Source organism: Mustela nivalis (assembly GCF_964662115.1).
Source record: "Mustela nivalis genome assembly, chromosome: 5".
Lineage (NCBI taxonomy): Eukaryota > Metazoa > Chordata > Mammalia > Carnivora > Mustelidae > Mustela > Mustela nivalis.
In genome coordinates this window covers 62,625,064-62,638,410 of record NC_139024.1, presented here as the reverse complement: position 1 = coordinate 62,638,410, position 13,347 = coordinate 62,625,064, and the positions used below count along the sequence as shown (strand labels likewise).

Genomic DNA, 13,347 nt, shown 5'->3' with positions numbered 1-13,347 from the left:
CCTCATCTCAAATTCAATTGCTATGTATGATTTTATAAAATAATTGACACTTTTCAACTTAAGAATATCCACCTTCCCACCCAATGTCCCCCAACAAAAAATCTTGACAAGCTGCTTAATCACACAAAAGCTTTTAATTTGCTTAAGACCCTTAGGTTGTTTTCAAGCAGTGTTTCCTTCTGAGGTTTAAAATGGGAAAATACATACCCTTCCATACCTTTGTGCCTGCTGGATGGTGGTGACATGGTGTCCCGAGTGGTAAATTGCCTTCATCGCACTGATCCATTCATTTGCCTTCGTCTATTAACTATCACCTTTACTAACGCGTGTGCAGACTACTGATCACACCTCCGTAACTAGAAGGAGTTCAATCCAGCTTAGGCATGATACAGCTCCCCCAACGAAGAGGGTAAGGGGGGTAGGTAAAGAAAAGAAACTAGAAAAGACAGAGGGGAAAAGAGGAGACAAGAACAGGTAAAAATGGAACAGGAGATATTAAAATGGAGAACTTAACTGAAACCTTTGCCAGTGCTTACAGTAATTCGAGTCATTTGATTCAGTTCCACCAAATTACCCAGAGCACTATCTTCGCACAGAGCATGCTCCAGAAATGAGCAGACCTCCAGCTCTGAGCTTCAGGCAGCAAAGCTCTGCTAACTGCCTTTTCATTCCTTAAGGATAGCATCTCCTAGTTTATATTGTATTATCTATTCAGCATGGTGAGCTGGCTTCTCCTTCCATTAACATATTTAAAAACAAGACTTTAACTGCAGGAAGAAGAAAGAACTAGAAAGCATGATAGACTTTTCAAGGGAAAGACAAAGGAAATAAAGGGCCAGCTTTGTTTGGTTTATTAAATTTCAAGGGCTTTGCCCGCCAGTTTGAAAAATGCATGATATCACCAGTGCGTTTATTAAAAGTGCTACTTTAAATTGCAGATTGAGCAAATGTGAATTCCCCTTGGTAGCTGTAGGTTATTGACTAACAATTATACGAAATTTTTAAATGAAAGGAGGAGGGAAAATAGAGAAACTTGAAGGGCTATAGTCCTAAAAGCTGCTGTTAATTTAAGTAAAACTCAAAATCTAAATGTATGCACAATAAAATGTCCTGATTCACAAAGATGCAACATTTTCAAGATTGCTTTGCATTTTGGTTATTAAAGTCTTTAAAAGTGATGCTCTGAATCAAATGGCAAATAACATAAACTTTGCTCAATGCTTCCATGACAGTTTAACACTGATTTAAGAAGGGGGTGGGGAACCTTCCAGAGCAAATGGTTACTTGCTAGCTAACTTGAAAAATACACTTGTTTCAGCACAGAAATAACAAATCTGTTTCTGATTCCAGACATTATTTTCCAAATGCTGCCAAGAAAAGAATCTAAGGAATTCTTTTACATGCACAACATACACGAGACAACTGGAAAGCAGTCTGTGATCCGTTCCAGGATGCACAAGGAGGGAGAGAGCTGAGTTTCTAGTATAAACGGCCCTCGTGGGAGCAGAAGCACATGCCTGAGATAGTTCATAGCTGTAATCTCCAACATAACTCTTTGCTATTATTAGACAACCTAAAGGCTTTCCTAAGTTTGTAACTCATGAAGCAGAAAAGAATAAAGACAGGACCCTACCATGCTGAGCACGCAGGCAGCTGGGATACACCCACCCCAGAGAATTTACCACTTTTTCAATCCATGAAACTGGATTTCTAGATCTCCAATGGCAGTAAGAGCTGAGAAAGGTAAAGAATCTAGTCCAACACACCAAAGCCAGGTTTAAATCTCTGGGGAGAATGCTGACTAGGTAAAACCCAATACTAAATTCAGAAACTAAAGGTCCATGATGCTCATAAAACACACTGAAATTATTCTTGGAAGAGAGGCGGGAGTCTGGGAGATTCTAGAGGTGGCAGAATGTTGGCTGGGGAAACTGACACCGGAAGTTAAGAGCAATGATTTTTCTCTTTCAAACGGCAAAGTTCCTTAGCAAATGCAAATGCAAAGGGGCTTTTAGAAAATACCTGGAGATGATTCCTTTCCACATTAAGAATGACATTTTTAAAATAATACTTTATTCTCTAAACTCAACTATGGACATAACTGTTTTACAATTTTTAAAATTATGTTGCAAATATGACAAAATTACATCAAAAGTACATAATTTAGCATGCATCACTTGTGCTATATGAATAAGAAGACTAGGCGACAAAATCCACTTTGGAGAGAAGGGGGATACTAGAGGAGAATTCTGAAAGACTGAGTCATCCAACTGACCGAGCTATCTAATGCAACTGTTTAAATTTTGGCTCACACTGAGATGACTGCAGTGAACCAAGTTCAATTTTGTCTGTTGTTTTTCCCTTTCTCAGCAGGCTAGGATTTCATAAGGAAAACTGGATCACTTATAGGAAAGAAAAACGCAACATTTTCATTAGGGCTACTGACCCTAGTATACGCTTCACCCTTCTCCCTGCACATGCAAACCTGTCTTAAGCTTGCACCAAGCTTCAAGTGCAGCATCCAAGGACAGTCATGCTTACAGTGCTGCGCCCACCTCATATAAGGTTACCTTCAATCAGTGTGATTTTACATATGGTCTGCTCTAATGGGTTGAATAGTGTCCCTGGAAACCCACATCCACCAGGAACCTCAGAATGTGGCTTTATTTGGAAAGAGAGTCCTTGCAAATGAAATCATTGAAGATGAGGTCATATACTGCATTAGGGTGGGTCTGACATCCAATGACACTTGTCCTTATATAAAAATTACAGAGATACCCCCAGGAAAAAGGCCACATGAAAACAGGGCCTGAAATACTACCACCAGCCAAGAGATACCCGAGGCCGCCAGAAACTGGAAGAAGCAAGGGAAGACCCTTTGTAAGAGATTTCGGAGGGGACGTGACCCTGCCAACACCTTGATTTTGGATTCTAGTTTCTAGATTATGAGAAAAGAGATTTCTGTTTTAAGCCACTTGCCTACTGGTAATTTGTTACAGAAGCTCTAGGAAACAAATCCAGATTTGTCTCCTAACCAGTGCCAGTTGGCCAATGCTTTGCTACCCGTCTGCAAGCAGAGTACTCCAGGCAACAAATTAAATGCTTAAGGATTCGTATGGCTGTTTGATACGGTAGTGACATCACATAAGACATAATGTTGTTTTATAAAATATCTGTTTGTGATGGGTTGGAAAGTAAAAGGAAAAAAAAAAACCAGTCTTCACAGTTAGAGATGCATTGCAGATAATTAATATTTACAAAGATGAAGCTGGAGGGCTGTAATTAAGAAATTTGCATTCTGAATCGTCTCAGTATCAGTGGTAAAAATATTTTTTTCTAATATTTTGAATGGCGTAATCCACAAATGGTTTACAATATATGCATGGTCTTTAACTGTTAATCACATTATTTGATTATCTGGAAACTCATTTCCGAGACCACAGTGCATCACTAATTACACAATGAAGGAACAACACAACCAGAGTTTTGTTAACCACAGGACCCTCGGCAGAACCTAAGAGAACGTCTTCTGAGAGACTGGGAGCTGAGACATTGTTCACAGAAAATAAACTTGGGTGGAATGAATGGATCTGAGCTACTTCAATGGCACTAACAGAGAGTGACTACAACTTTGTGAGTTTTAAGAGCAGACAGCAATGACAAAGATGACATCTCTCTTCCAAGAAGGTACTTTTTCCTAGTACCCTACCAACCAAAAGCTGAAGAGACATGACTTTAGAAATAAACAGTCTAAATGGAGAAGAGGAAACCCTGCAGTAATGTGGGAGACCATCTGATGGGAATGTTTTCTCTCAACAATTAAAAAAAATACATGGGAACATGATTTACCCAAACGAAGGGCAATCGTGTTTTCCTTTAACATCCGTGCTAATCATAACCACAGACTCAAGAGCCCTTAGAACCTCAGATGGCCATAGAAATAGGCCAATTAATAAAAGCCCCTGGAAAAGTCTCCTATAGAGGGAAACACAAACACAGCAGGAAACACAAAGTGTCCGCAAGTAGCCTTTCATATTCCTGTGTTCAGGCTCAGTCACCATTACTTTCTCGTGAGTTTGCCTCACAGGAAGCATGGAAGGGCGACCTAAAAATCATTATTGTAAATCAAGAGGCTATTAATCACAGGAAGAGAGCCAAATGTCAACTGTTTGTCCTGGCTGCTGGCAGATCAGAAAGTGGGCTTTAAAGGGGACTGTGGATTCCTGATTTGAACACACACTTCAGCACAAAAGTACTCGCTTGTCATCACATGCCATTCAGTTGACTTTCTAAAATTTCCCAAGTTACCACGGAAACTAAGAGTTCATGAAGTTGATAGATTCTTTAATAAAATGAAATTGCTGTTATGGGAATGGGTGGAGACAAATACATTGAAGCTGCAGAAGTCATACCCTGCAACAACTCCACACCTGAATTCAATTAAAAATCCTAAACCTTAAGCTATCATTAGGTCATAATGATTTCAACTACACTGTGGAAATTACACTAGGTTAGCCTACAGCCTCCTCCCATAATACTGAGTTCTGGCTCCTCCTAGTTATGTTTTTTTTGAGCAAACATTTTTTAACAAACAGTACTATGAGAGCCCATAAGTCATTTCATCTAAAATTATTTTTCAGAACTATTCAAATTCATTTCAGTCTTAAACAGAGCTCTTTAGAAATCCACTGCAACTAGGAACTCTCTAGTGCAAGAGCTAATTGAATTCTTAGGGAGGGAAGAATGTGATGTTCTTGTTTGTTTTTACCCCCTTGATTTCATCAAATTTATACCAACTATAGAAACAAACACACCAAACTCAAAGTTTTATATTAAAGACAGTGGTGGGTTTTAAGGCGTCAAATTAGAGTTAATTCTGTAAATGTGGAAACTAAAAAATCCATGTCTAGAACTCATTAGTGGGCTTTGTGGACAAAGAGAATCAGCAAAGCAAGACAGCCAGGACCTCTTCATTTCCAAAAATTGAAAAGCTGTCAAGAATTTCCCATCAACAGAATAACATACACTGAAAGATATGAAAAAAATAGTCTACTCCGGTTCCAAGAGAATTCATTTTAACTCTTCCATTCCAACAATCTCACAGACCCACACATTCTCAAATGTCTAAATTAATTACATTAAGATAAGAGCTGGAACAAAAATAGAGTTTGAAGAAAAAATAATTGCCTAAGAAGAGGAAACACTGCCTAACTAATCAGGGAGTCTCTATATATACTCACATATTCTCCATCTTACAGTACTTAGTAAGCACTATCGTCCATACGTAGCTAGAACAAGAAGTATGTTGTACAACAAAAATAATTTCATTCCTGAATTCACACATTAAAGCTTCAAGCAATAGAACAGCTTTCCCCTTCCCATTCACTCTGATCCTTTACAGGAGCAACTTACCCCATAAAAGCTTCTCTGGTAGAACTCATGCTACAACTGTACACCATTCCTACTTGCATTAACTTTCCTTAATTCTAAACTTGTAACTACTTTTGTCAATAAGAAAATGCATACAAAACACATCCAAACAGAGAAATATCCTTTCTGTCTAAAAGAAAATTCCACCTCCCCAGCAGGAGGTCTTTCTTCCTGTTTGCAACAACAATGAAAAAGAACAATGACTTTTTTCACTTTCATACTTGCAAACTCCCCCAAACTTTGATTTTAATAGTGCTAGGTGAGCACTGTGAGTTAGACTCTGATGCTAGATGATTGTTTTTCCTAACTAAAACCTCACCACCCGAATGGACCCAAAGCCCCCTCACCTTTCAGGCAGAACATTCTGAAGCAGTGCCATGGGGGGCTGGTGCTCTACAGTCCCATGGAGCCTGCAGTGCTAGGCACAGCTGTCCCCCAGCCCACCTCCCCACATTCACTGCCAGAGAGCGGGGCAGTCAGCCAGCAACTGCGATTACAGGAAGCCACTGCCCAATCCCTGGCTTTCTGGGCTGAGCTGCCGACACCTCCCTATCTCTCATACGCCGTTTCACACCATGGAATCAGCCAGGATCATCTTGAAAAGTGAGGGGCGCCGGAGCTGAGCAGTCACTGTTCGCTCAGTCCAGTGCAGACCCACGTCAGGGCAAGCCCATTTGTTTGTCTTATCAGCATTTTCCATTGCACCAGATGCAGGACCTCACGTGATCGACAGCACAAAAAGGAAATCACTTGATTCGGTTTAACTCTTTGCTATTAATTATGAGTCCTATTCTTTGACCTCATTTTTCCTTTGTTACTCATACTCTTAACTTTTATTTTTCTTCCTGGTGTAGAACAATTAATATACTGGGACATAATTAGCACTAAACATCACGGTATGCAACTCTGCACACAGCTGTCGGAGTCGAGATAAACGGGTGGGTCTCTGTGAAGCACTCAACAGTGTTGAACAAAGAATAAGCACTGTGGACATGTTGACTGTCATCATGACTACCACCACTGCTAGTAATAAACTGGAGTGTTGGGATTCAAATCTGAAACGTGTTACACTTCCACGGCATTGCCCTTTCCCAGAGGAAACAAACATCAGTCCATTTCAGTTGACATTGGAGGCTGTGAATTTCTCACTCTGCTGCAGCCACAGTCGGATCGCTAATTTCTCTTCCACCCAAGAGTTAAATTCACTCTGCTGAGTTCACAATCACTGCAAACTTCTCAGCATGGGTTAAAAAGCCATCGAAGGAACTTCACTGCCTATCTAAAGAGAAACGGTCTACGAATGTGGCCTCAGGAGCACCCTGCTTGAAAGCACTGTCTGAACTGTGAGTGCCCTCGAGATGCTCGGAGACTCTCCAGCTCCCTGGCCACCGGAAGTGGCCATTGTTTGTGAGGCCCGTTACTGTGTGCTGGTCTTCCTCTTGACTCCACGGGATGCAGGAAACTGACTCACAGAACCAATCTATCTGTCTGTGTCCTGGGGTGCTCGCTGCAGCCCTTGTGACACGGGGTAGATGCTCTGTGTCTTTTGGCCTTTAACATACCACTCAGCATACCCTCGTTTGGTTTCCACTCGTCGTCTTCCAGTATTTCCAGCAGTGCCCAGTTCATAAGTTCCCTACCGTGAGAAAGTCATGGTACTAGTTGCTATGAACACAAAAACAATATTAAGAGGTTCCTAGCCAGAAGCTGCTGGGGTGAAAAAACCTGCATGTGGAATGAAAACCAGTGCTATTAACCCTTAGAACAGAACGGGAAGGAACCTTATCACTCATCTCATCTGATAAAAGGGCTCAGAAATGAGGTGATTTGGCCAGCTAACCAGCAGTGAGCTGAATCAAGATCAAAATCAAGCCACCTGACCTAGCCTTTTCCATTTCACTACATGACCCTCCCCACAGATGGGCAGAGTCACTCCTTGTCCTTTCCTGTTTGGGGGGTGGTATCTCCTGTGCAATTTACGAATTGTCAAGGTATTCCTGAAAGTATTCTTCTGGGTTGGATTTGGATTTTTAAGCTGCAGAGAGAGAGAGTGAACTTTTACAAATTGGATAATTATGACTTCTGAACACAGGTCAGTACACACAGTTTGGGGGGCTTACAGGCTTCTACTGCACTCTGAATACTCACAGTCCAACCTTTCCATACAGAGGTGACTGTATGCGCTAGAAAGACCACTGAACCAAAAAACAAAGTGAACCTGATTGCAGCCACTTCCATACCATCATCCCGCTGGTCTCTACAGCAATTTCCTGAGCTGCCAACAAGCTCGCTGAATGTGGGAACTAAGTTAGTTCTAAGAGTCACACCTCTGGAGGGAGCATGGCCCTGTGGACATCTTGATTTCGGACTGCTGCCCTCCGGAATTGTGAGAGAAGAGATTTCTGTCGTTTTCAGCTACCCACTTGTTGTCATTCATCACAGCAGCCCCAGGAAACTAATACATTTAGCAAGGTAAGCATTCTGGGACGAAGGGAACAAATTTTTTTTTCTTTTTAAACTAACTTAAATTTATAATCACATGGGCTTAAAGCCATACTTTAACCATGTTACTGTGGCTGAATTTTTACCAAAAAAGAAAAAAAAAATCTTCCTATAATACTTTTAAATAGCACGAATACCATTTTCTATTAAATTAGTGAGATTATAGGTATCGCCTACCTGAAAAGGTCACAGCACTAAACCCAAGCCATGGAAATGGAATATGCTTTTATTAATATCAAACATGAAATTATGTAGAGATACTTTTAAAAATCCCTTACTTGTACCATCAAACAACTGTGAATATATTTGAGAAATAAAACCTGAAAAGGCACACTGTTCAATCTAGGCGGAAAAAAATAAGAACTATCAGGAAAATTATTATTATCTGTCATCGCCGATAAGAGCTGCTGAGAAGCCCGTCTAAGGGGGGCGGGCGTGGGACAATGTATGCTTGCCGAATCCACCGCCCTCTGGACTGGACACAGGTGCCTTTGCCAGCCATGACCTTAGAGCACAACCACTTCTCTCCCTTGGAGGATTACAACATCCAGCGTCATGTTAAAGTTTAACATTACTATCTCTGCCAGAGGGAGTGGTAACCAACCAGCCAAAAATTTTTAGACCCTTACATCTTCCAAACTACTCCACTGCTATGAAATTTGTTGCTTTAAAAAAAAAAAAATGCTGTTGTTTCAATAAAATAGTGAGGATATGAGTCAATTAGGAATTAATTTACATGATACATTGAATGAGTGAATCTAGATAGGCTCAAAGTTTTACTTTGTTCCTGGCAAAACACAAGGCAGACGTACACAAGAAAAACAGGCAAACCAGGTTTTCTTTCTATGTACCCTGACCCTGACTCTTACCAAAAAAGTCAGACAAAGATGAAAAAACCCTTCTCTACATCCATTCCAGAGTTTGTTTTACATGAACTAGAGAAGGATTCCACCAGGTAAGGCCTATCTTCATACCTTCATCTCTAGGCATGCATCTCAGCGCCCTACAAGTCAGAGGGGATTAAAGACCTATTCCCAAACATCATGTTCCGTTTTCCCCTATACTATAAGAGACTGAAGATGCTGAAAACTTCCGATACTTTTAAGGTTAGAAGGACCAGAGAGGAAGCCCCCTGGTAGCCAAAGCTGAGTGGCCACATCTGAACGCATCTGGAAAGGTTCAGTCATTCCCCGCTCCCTCACTGTCCTACAACACTGCAGTTTCTACCAACATTCGAGTTTTTCCATATATTGATTACTACCACAGGCCCAAGAGAAAGAGGAAAAAATATGACAGCATCAAAACTTTAAGTTGGCTAATTTTATGTTTTCCCTGGCTAGCTCCCCCACTTCAGTGCCCCAATCTGGTCCTTTCTGTAGCAGGGTTAGTTCATCCTATGAAAATCCAGACACGGGTCTTTGTTCTAGACACTTCTTCCTAGCATCATCAGACCCTGTCTCCTGCTAGATTCTTCTGCACTCTGGAGGCAGGGATGACCTACTTGATCCCAGGGCGACCATTCTTGAAGGAGGTGTTGGAACCCCCGCTCTCTATAGAGACAGGTTGCTCCGTGTTGGACCCGAATCTGCTATGAAGTCGAGGAGAGCAGCAAACACTTCACTAGGGTTTCTTGGTGGCTTCTGGCCTCAGGAACTTCATGTAGGTCACCATATTTCCTTGAGGAATCACGGGAGTTCTGCTCTCACTGGACATTTTAAAATACGCTTTCCTGAGCCAGTTTTTAGGGTTACTTCTTTTTTTTTTTTCTTCACGGCTAAGTCTGGACTTCATGACATCACGGCCAAGAAGGCAGCCCTCATTTGGCTCTCTACTGTGAAACCCATCTCTTATCTCATTCATGCCACCCTCACTCTCCTAAGAGCCAAATGACTTGATTTTCTTTTTGTTAATAACTCTTGGGTCCCTCTGGTTCTTTTTTTCCCCAGGGAATGTAATAACAAGTTTCCCGGCTGACCTGAGCTCTTAGCATAGATGATCTCGGAGCCTTTCCTGATCTCTCTTAGTGTGCAGATTTGCCCTGACTCCACTGCCATCCACTGGGCTCCCTTCTGTAAGTCCACCCAGTGCCTCAGAAACACAGTATGCTTCGTGAGCAACAGCAGCCGGATGAGGCTTTACTGTGCTACCTTGCTCCATCTATCCTGCTGGATGAGCTTCCAAAAGTTATACCCGTGGCTGAGATGTTTCTCCAAGCTATAACACTCCTTGCTTCCTTTACAGTAGTTTACTTTTTCTTTCTAAATCTGATTCCTTATTCTATTTTCATACATACCTACTACACCTCTCCAAAAGAGCTCCAAGAGCTCTATTCTCTCCTTTAGGAAAATAACCAATAATAATAATAATAATGATAAAGATAATGGTGATGATATTTCCACTTATGCAAAAAACACAAGGTGGAATAAACCCCAAATTCCTCGACTAGCAATAAAAGCCTGTCTGACACTTGGACTCAGCTCTTTTCCCCAGAATTTTTTTGGCTGTTTCCCCCTTCAGGGGCCCTGTCAGCAGGCTTTGTGCCATATTCTGAATGGCTTCATACCTCCTCTGTCTTTGATCAGACAATCATCTCCTTCATCCAAAATGCAGCACAAAACACCCCCACTGCCTGTTTTATTTCTCTTAGGCCTGCGGACCTTGCTCCTCTCAATCAATTTCTCCTTGCACAAGTCACCGCAGCACTGTTTCTAAGCAGTGATCAGAGTGTCTCAGTTCTGCCCACCTACAAGGAAAAGTCCTCAACGTAGGACTCATTCTCACTTAACCTACAAAGCCCCACAGGATACCTGAAACAGAACAGACGGTCAATGTTTGTAGCATAAACCACAATTATTATCACGTCAATATTTCGTCCAAAAGCAAAATAGTGGAAAGAGTATAAAAACTGGGTGAGATATATTTCCAACAGTATAATGATTGCTATGAGACATCATCAAAATATTTAACATAGTCCTTAAAATTAAATACATATTTTCCCTACATATAATCATACTGAAACTCCTTATTAATAGTTATGACCATTAATAGTCAAACTTATGGTAGAATTTTTATAAACCATTATTTCTTTTTTAAAAAATGATTTTATTTATTTATTTGAGAGAGAGAGCACAAGCAAGGGGTAGAGGCAGAAGGAGAACAAAGCTGAGCAAGGAGCCAGACGTGGAACTTGATCCCAGGACCCTAGGATCATGACCTGAGCTGAAGGCAGACACTTAACCAACTGAGCCACCCAGGTGTCCCTAAATCATCATTTCTTTAACAGCCTATCACAATACACACAAATATCAAATCATTATGTTGTATTATAATATAATATAATATAATACGTAAATTATGTCTCAATTAAAAAAAATACACCATAAAAAATGGCTAGTAGTCTAAAGAGACCCCATTTTCAAACCCACAAAAACAAATACCATTCTCTCTGAAGACAAGTTCTCCAATAAACTCAGAGAGCAGTCTTTCCTATTCTCATTCAGCCTAATTAAATGTTTGAAGGATCACGGAAGTGGAAAAGAAAAAAAAAATTGTTTTTGAAAGTATCCATACAAGAACGTTGAAGTCAGTGTGTCCAGCTGGGAGGGAGGATACCAAAAAATATTGTAATAATGACCCCAAATACCCTTTCCTAGTAGAATTATAATGAAACATAAGAGGGAAAAAAAACACCCTAGAGTCTAAATGTCATTTCCTTAAAGCTTTGCCATTGTCAATATGCCTAATATGTGCATATTTGGAGAGTTTAAGCTTAAAGCATATAAAAATAACCTCATATCCTTTCATGCTGTATATTTTACCAGCGTGTAACTCCGGAAATAAGCATCAGTGGCAACCCTTCAAAAACAACAACAACAAACAAGCTTACCTAAAATGAAGAGGTCATTTATATCATTTTCCCCTAAACATCTGAGTAATCTAAGGAAGTTAAAACAATAACCAATCTTTGGCCTCAGAAACAGGTGCAACTCTTCCGCCCACAAAATTACCCTCCTCAGTCATTCTAAAGAGAAGTCAGTCTACAAAGAAGAATTAGTCAAGATCATGTACCAGCCAACCAAAAGGAACCCAAGTTCTGTCACGGTTTACTAGTTAATAAAGCATAAACCCATAACCAGAGAGTAACTGGACTGTTACTATCTTTAATCATCAAGGAAAAAGATAAAAGGAAGATGTACCAAGTTAAAATGCCCAGGCTCCTGATAATTTCTGTCCGGAAAACTAAATACCTACTCTAATATTTAAGTTACTTAAGACATATAAATTTGAAACCACTTTATTTTATAGCCAACTATGTGTTGGAAAAGCTCGAAGTTTTATAAAGAACTAGAGGATTTCCATCAAAAAGGCAGTTTATTTCTGAAATCCCATTCTCCAACTTGTGACCCACTTAAACTGTGGTGACAAGGTTTAAAGGAAGGAGCTAATCATTTCCCGTTCAAGTGCCAAGTCTTTGGAGCGGCCAGGCAGCTTGAAACTCCAGGAATAGCCAGTTATTTCAGGACCCATCGGATTTACAACAATAATGGTCGGAGGAAACCACACCATTTAGGCTCCCTCCATCTTTTTCCCTGTCCTTAGGAGTATAAAAATAAGCAAGAAAATTATTCTTCAAATTGGCAGACCAATTTGAGGGTGGCGTCTTGCCACAGTGCATGATAATCACAGAGTTACAAGATCCACAGAGAACACAGCAAGCCACAGAAACAGACACGATCTTTTCTGATCCTCCTCTTTGATCGTGCTAAATAGATCTAAGCCTTTCCTTTTTTATTTTTGTTTTACCTCTTCCTCTTTTCCTCCTTCACTCCCTCCCCACTGTCTTTCTCTCTGTCTCTCACCCTCTCCCTTCTCTGGGTGACATCGGTAACAGTAAGTCCTGCTAAAAGTCACCTACAATTCTGTTGATGCAATGGCTGGCATTTACTTTGTGTTCTACCTTTATTGAATGCATCTCTGCAAATGAATGACAGTTTTTTAACAACAGTAAAATCTATGGCTCCTCCAGAGAAAAAGGTTATATGCCAAAAATAGAATACTACATTAAAAAATTTTTAAATGCACTTATTTTGAAGCAGATGTGCTTCTGACAGCTCTATTAAGTCATCTGACTGTCTCTGAGGACCTCAGTTCATACAAAAGAAAGGCATCAGCCCAGGGCCCTTGGGGTTTTCTGTTTGTTTTTTGGGGTGTGTGTGTGTGTGTGCGCGCGCGCGCATATGTGTTTGTGTATGTGTGTTGGGGGGAGGGGGCAGTTTAGTTTGAGATTTTTTTTTCCTTCAATTTGAAAGCTAAATGAATTTTTACTTTTGTAAGGGAATAAAAGTGACACCAGAGAGCCTGTTCTCAAGGCGATGTTGTCCCCCTTCTGCCTTTGCCATCATTAGTAAGCTGCCT

At 40.6% G+C, this 13,347-nt stretch overlaps 1 protein-coding gene across 9 annotated transcripts in view; it reads right to left on the bottom strand.

Annotated features, from left to right (window-relative positions):
- The window catches only part of NHSL1 (NHS like 1), a 300,569-nt gene that overhangs the window by 103,191 nt on the left and 184,031 nt on the right, over nt 1–13,347 (bottom strand). The window contains exon 1 of one of the 9 annotated variants that reach the window (XM_082731066.1): nt 5,778–6,086. The exons of 6 other annotated variants lie outside the window; for them this stretch is intronic. In XM_082731066.1, the coding sequence (XP_082587192.1) occupies nt 5,778–5,793 (16 nt within the window). In that variant the 5' untranslated portion in view covers nt 5,794–6,086. Of the gene's footprint in view, nt 1–217; nt 261–5,777; nt 6,087–13,347 lie in introns of those variants that run through there. 2 more of the 9 variants (XM_082731067.1, XM_082731065.1) reach the window with 2 other exon arrangements.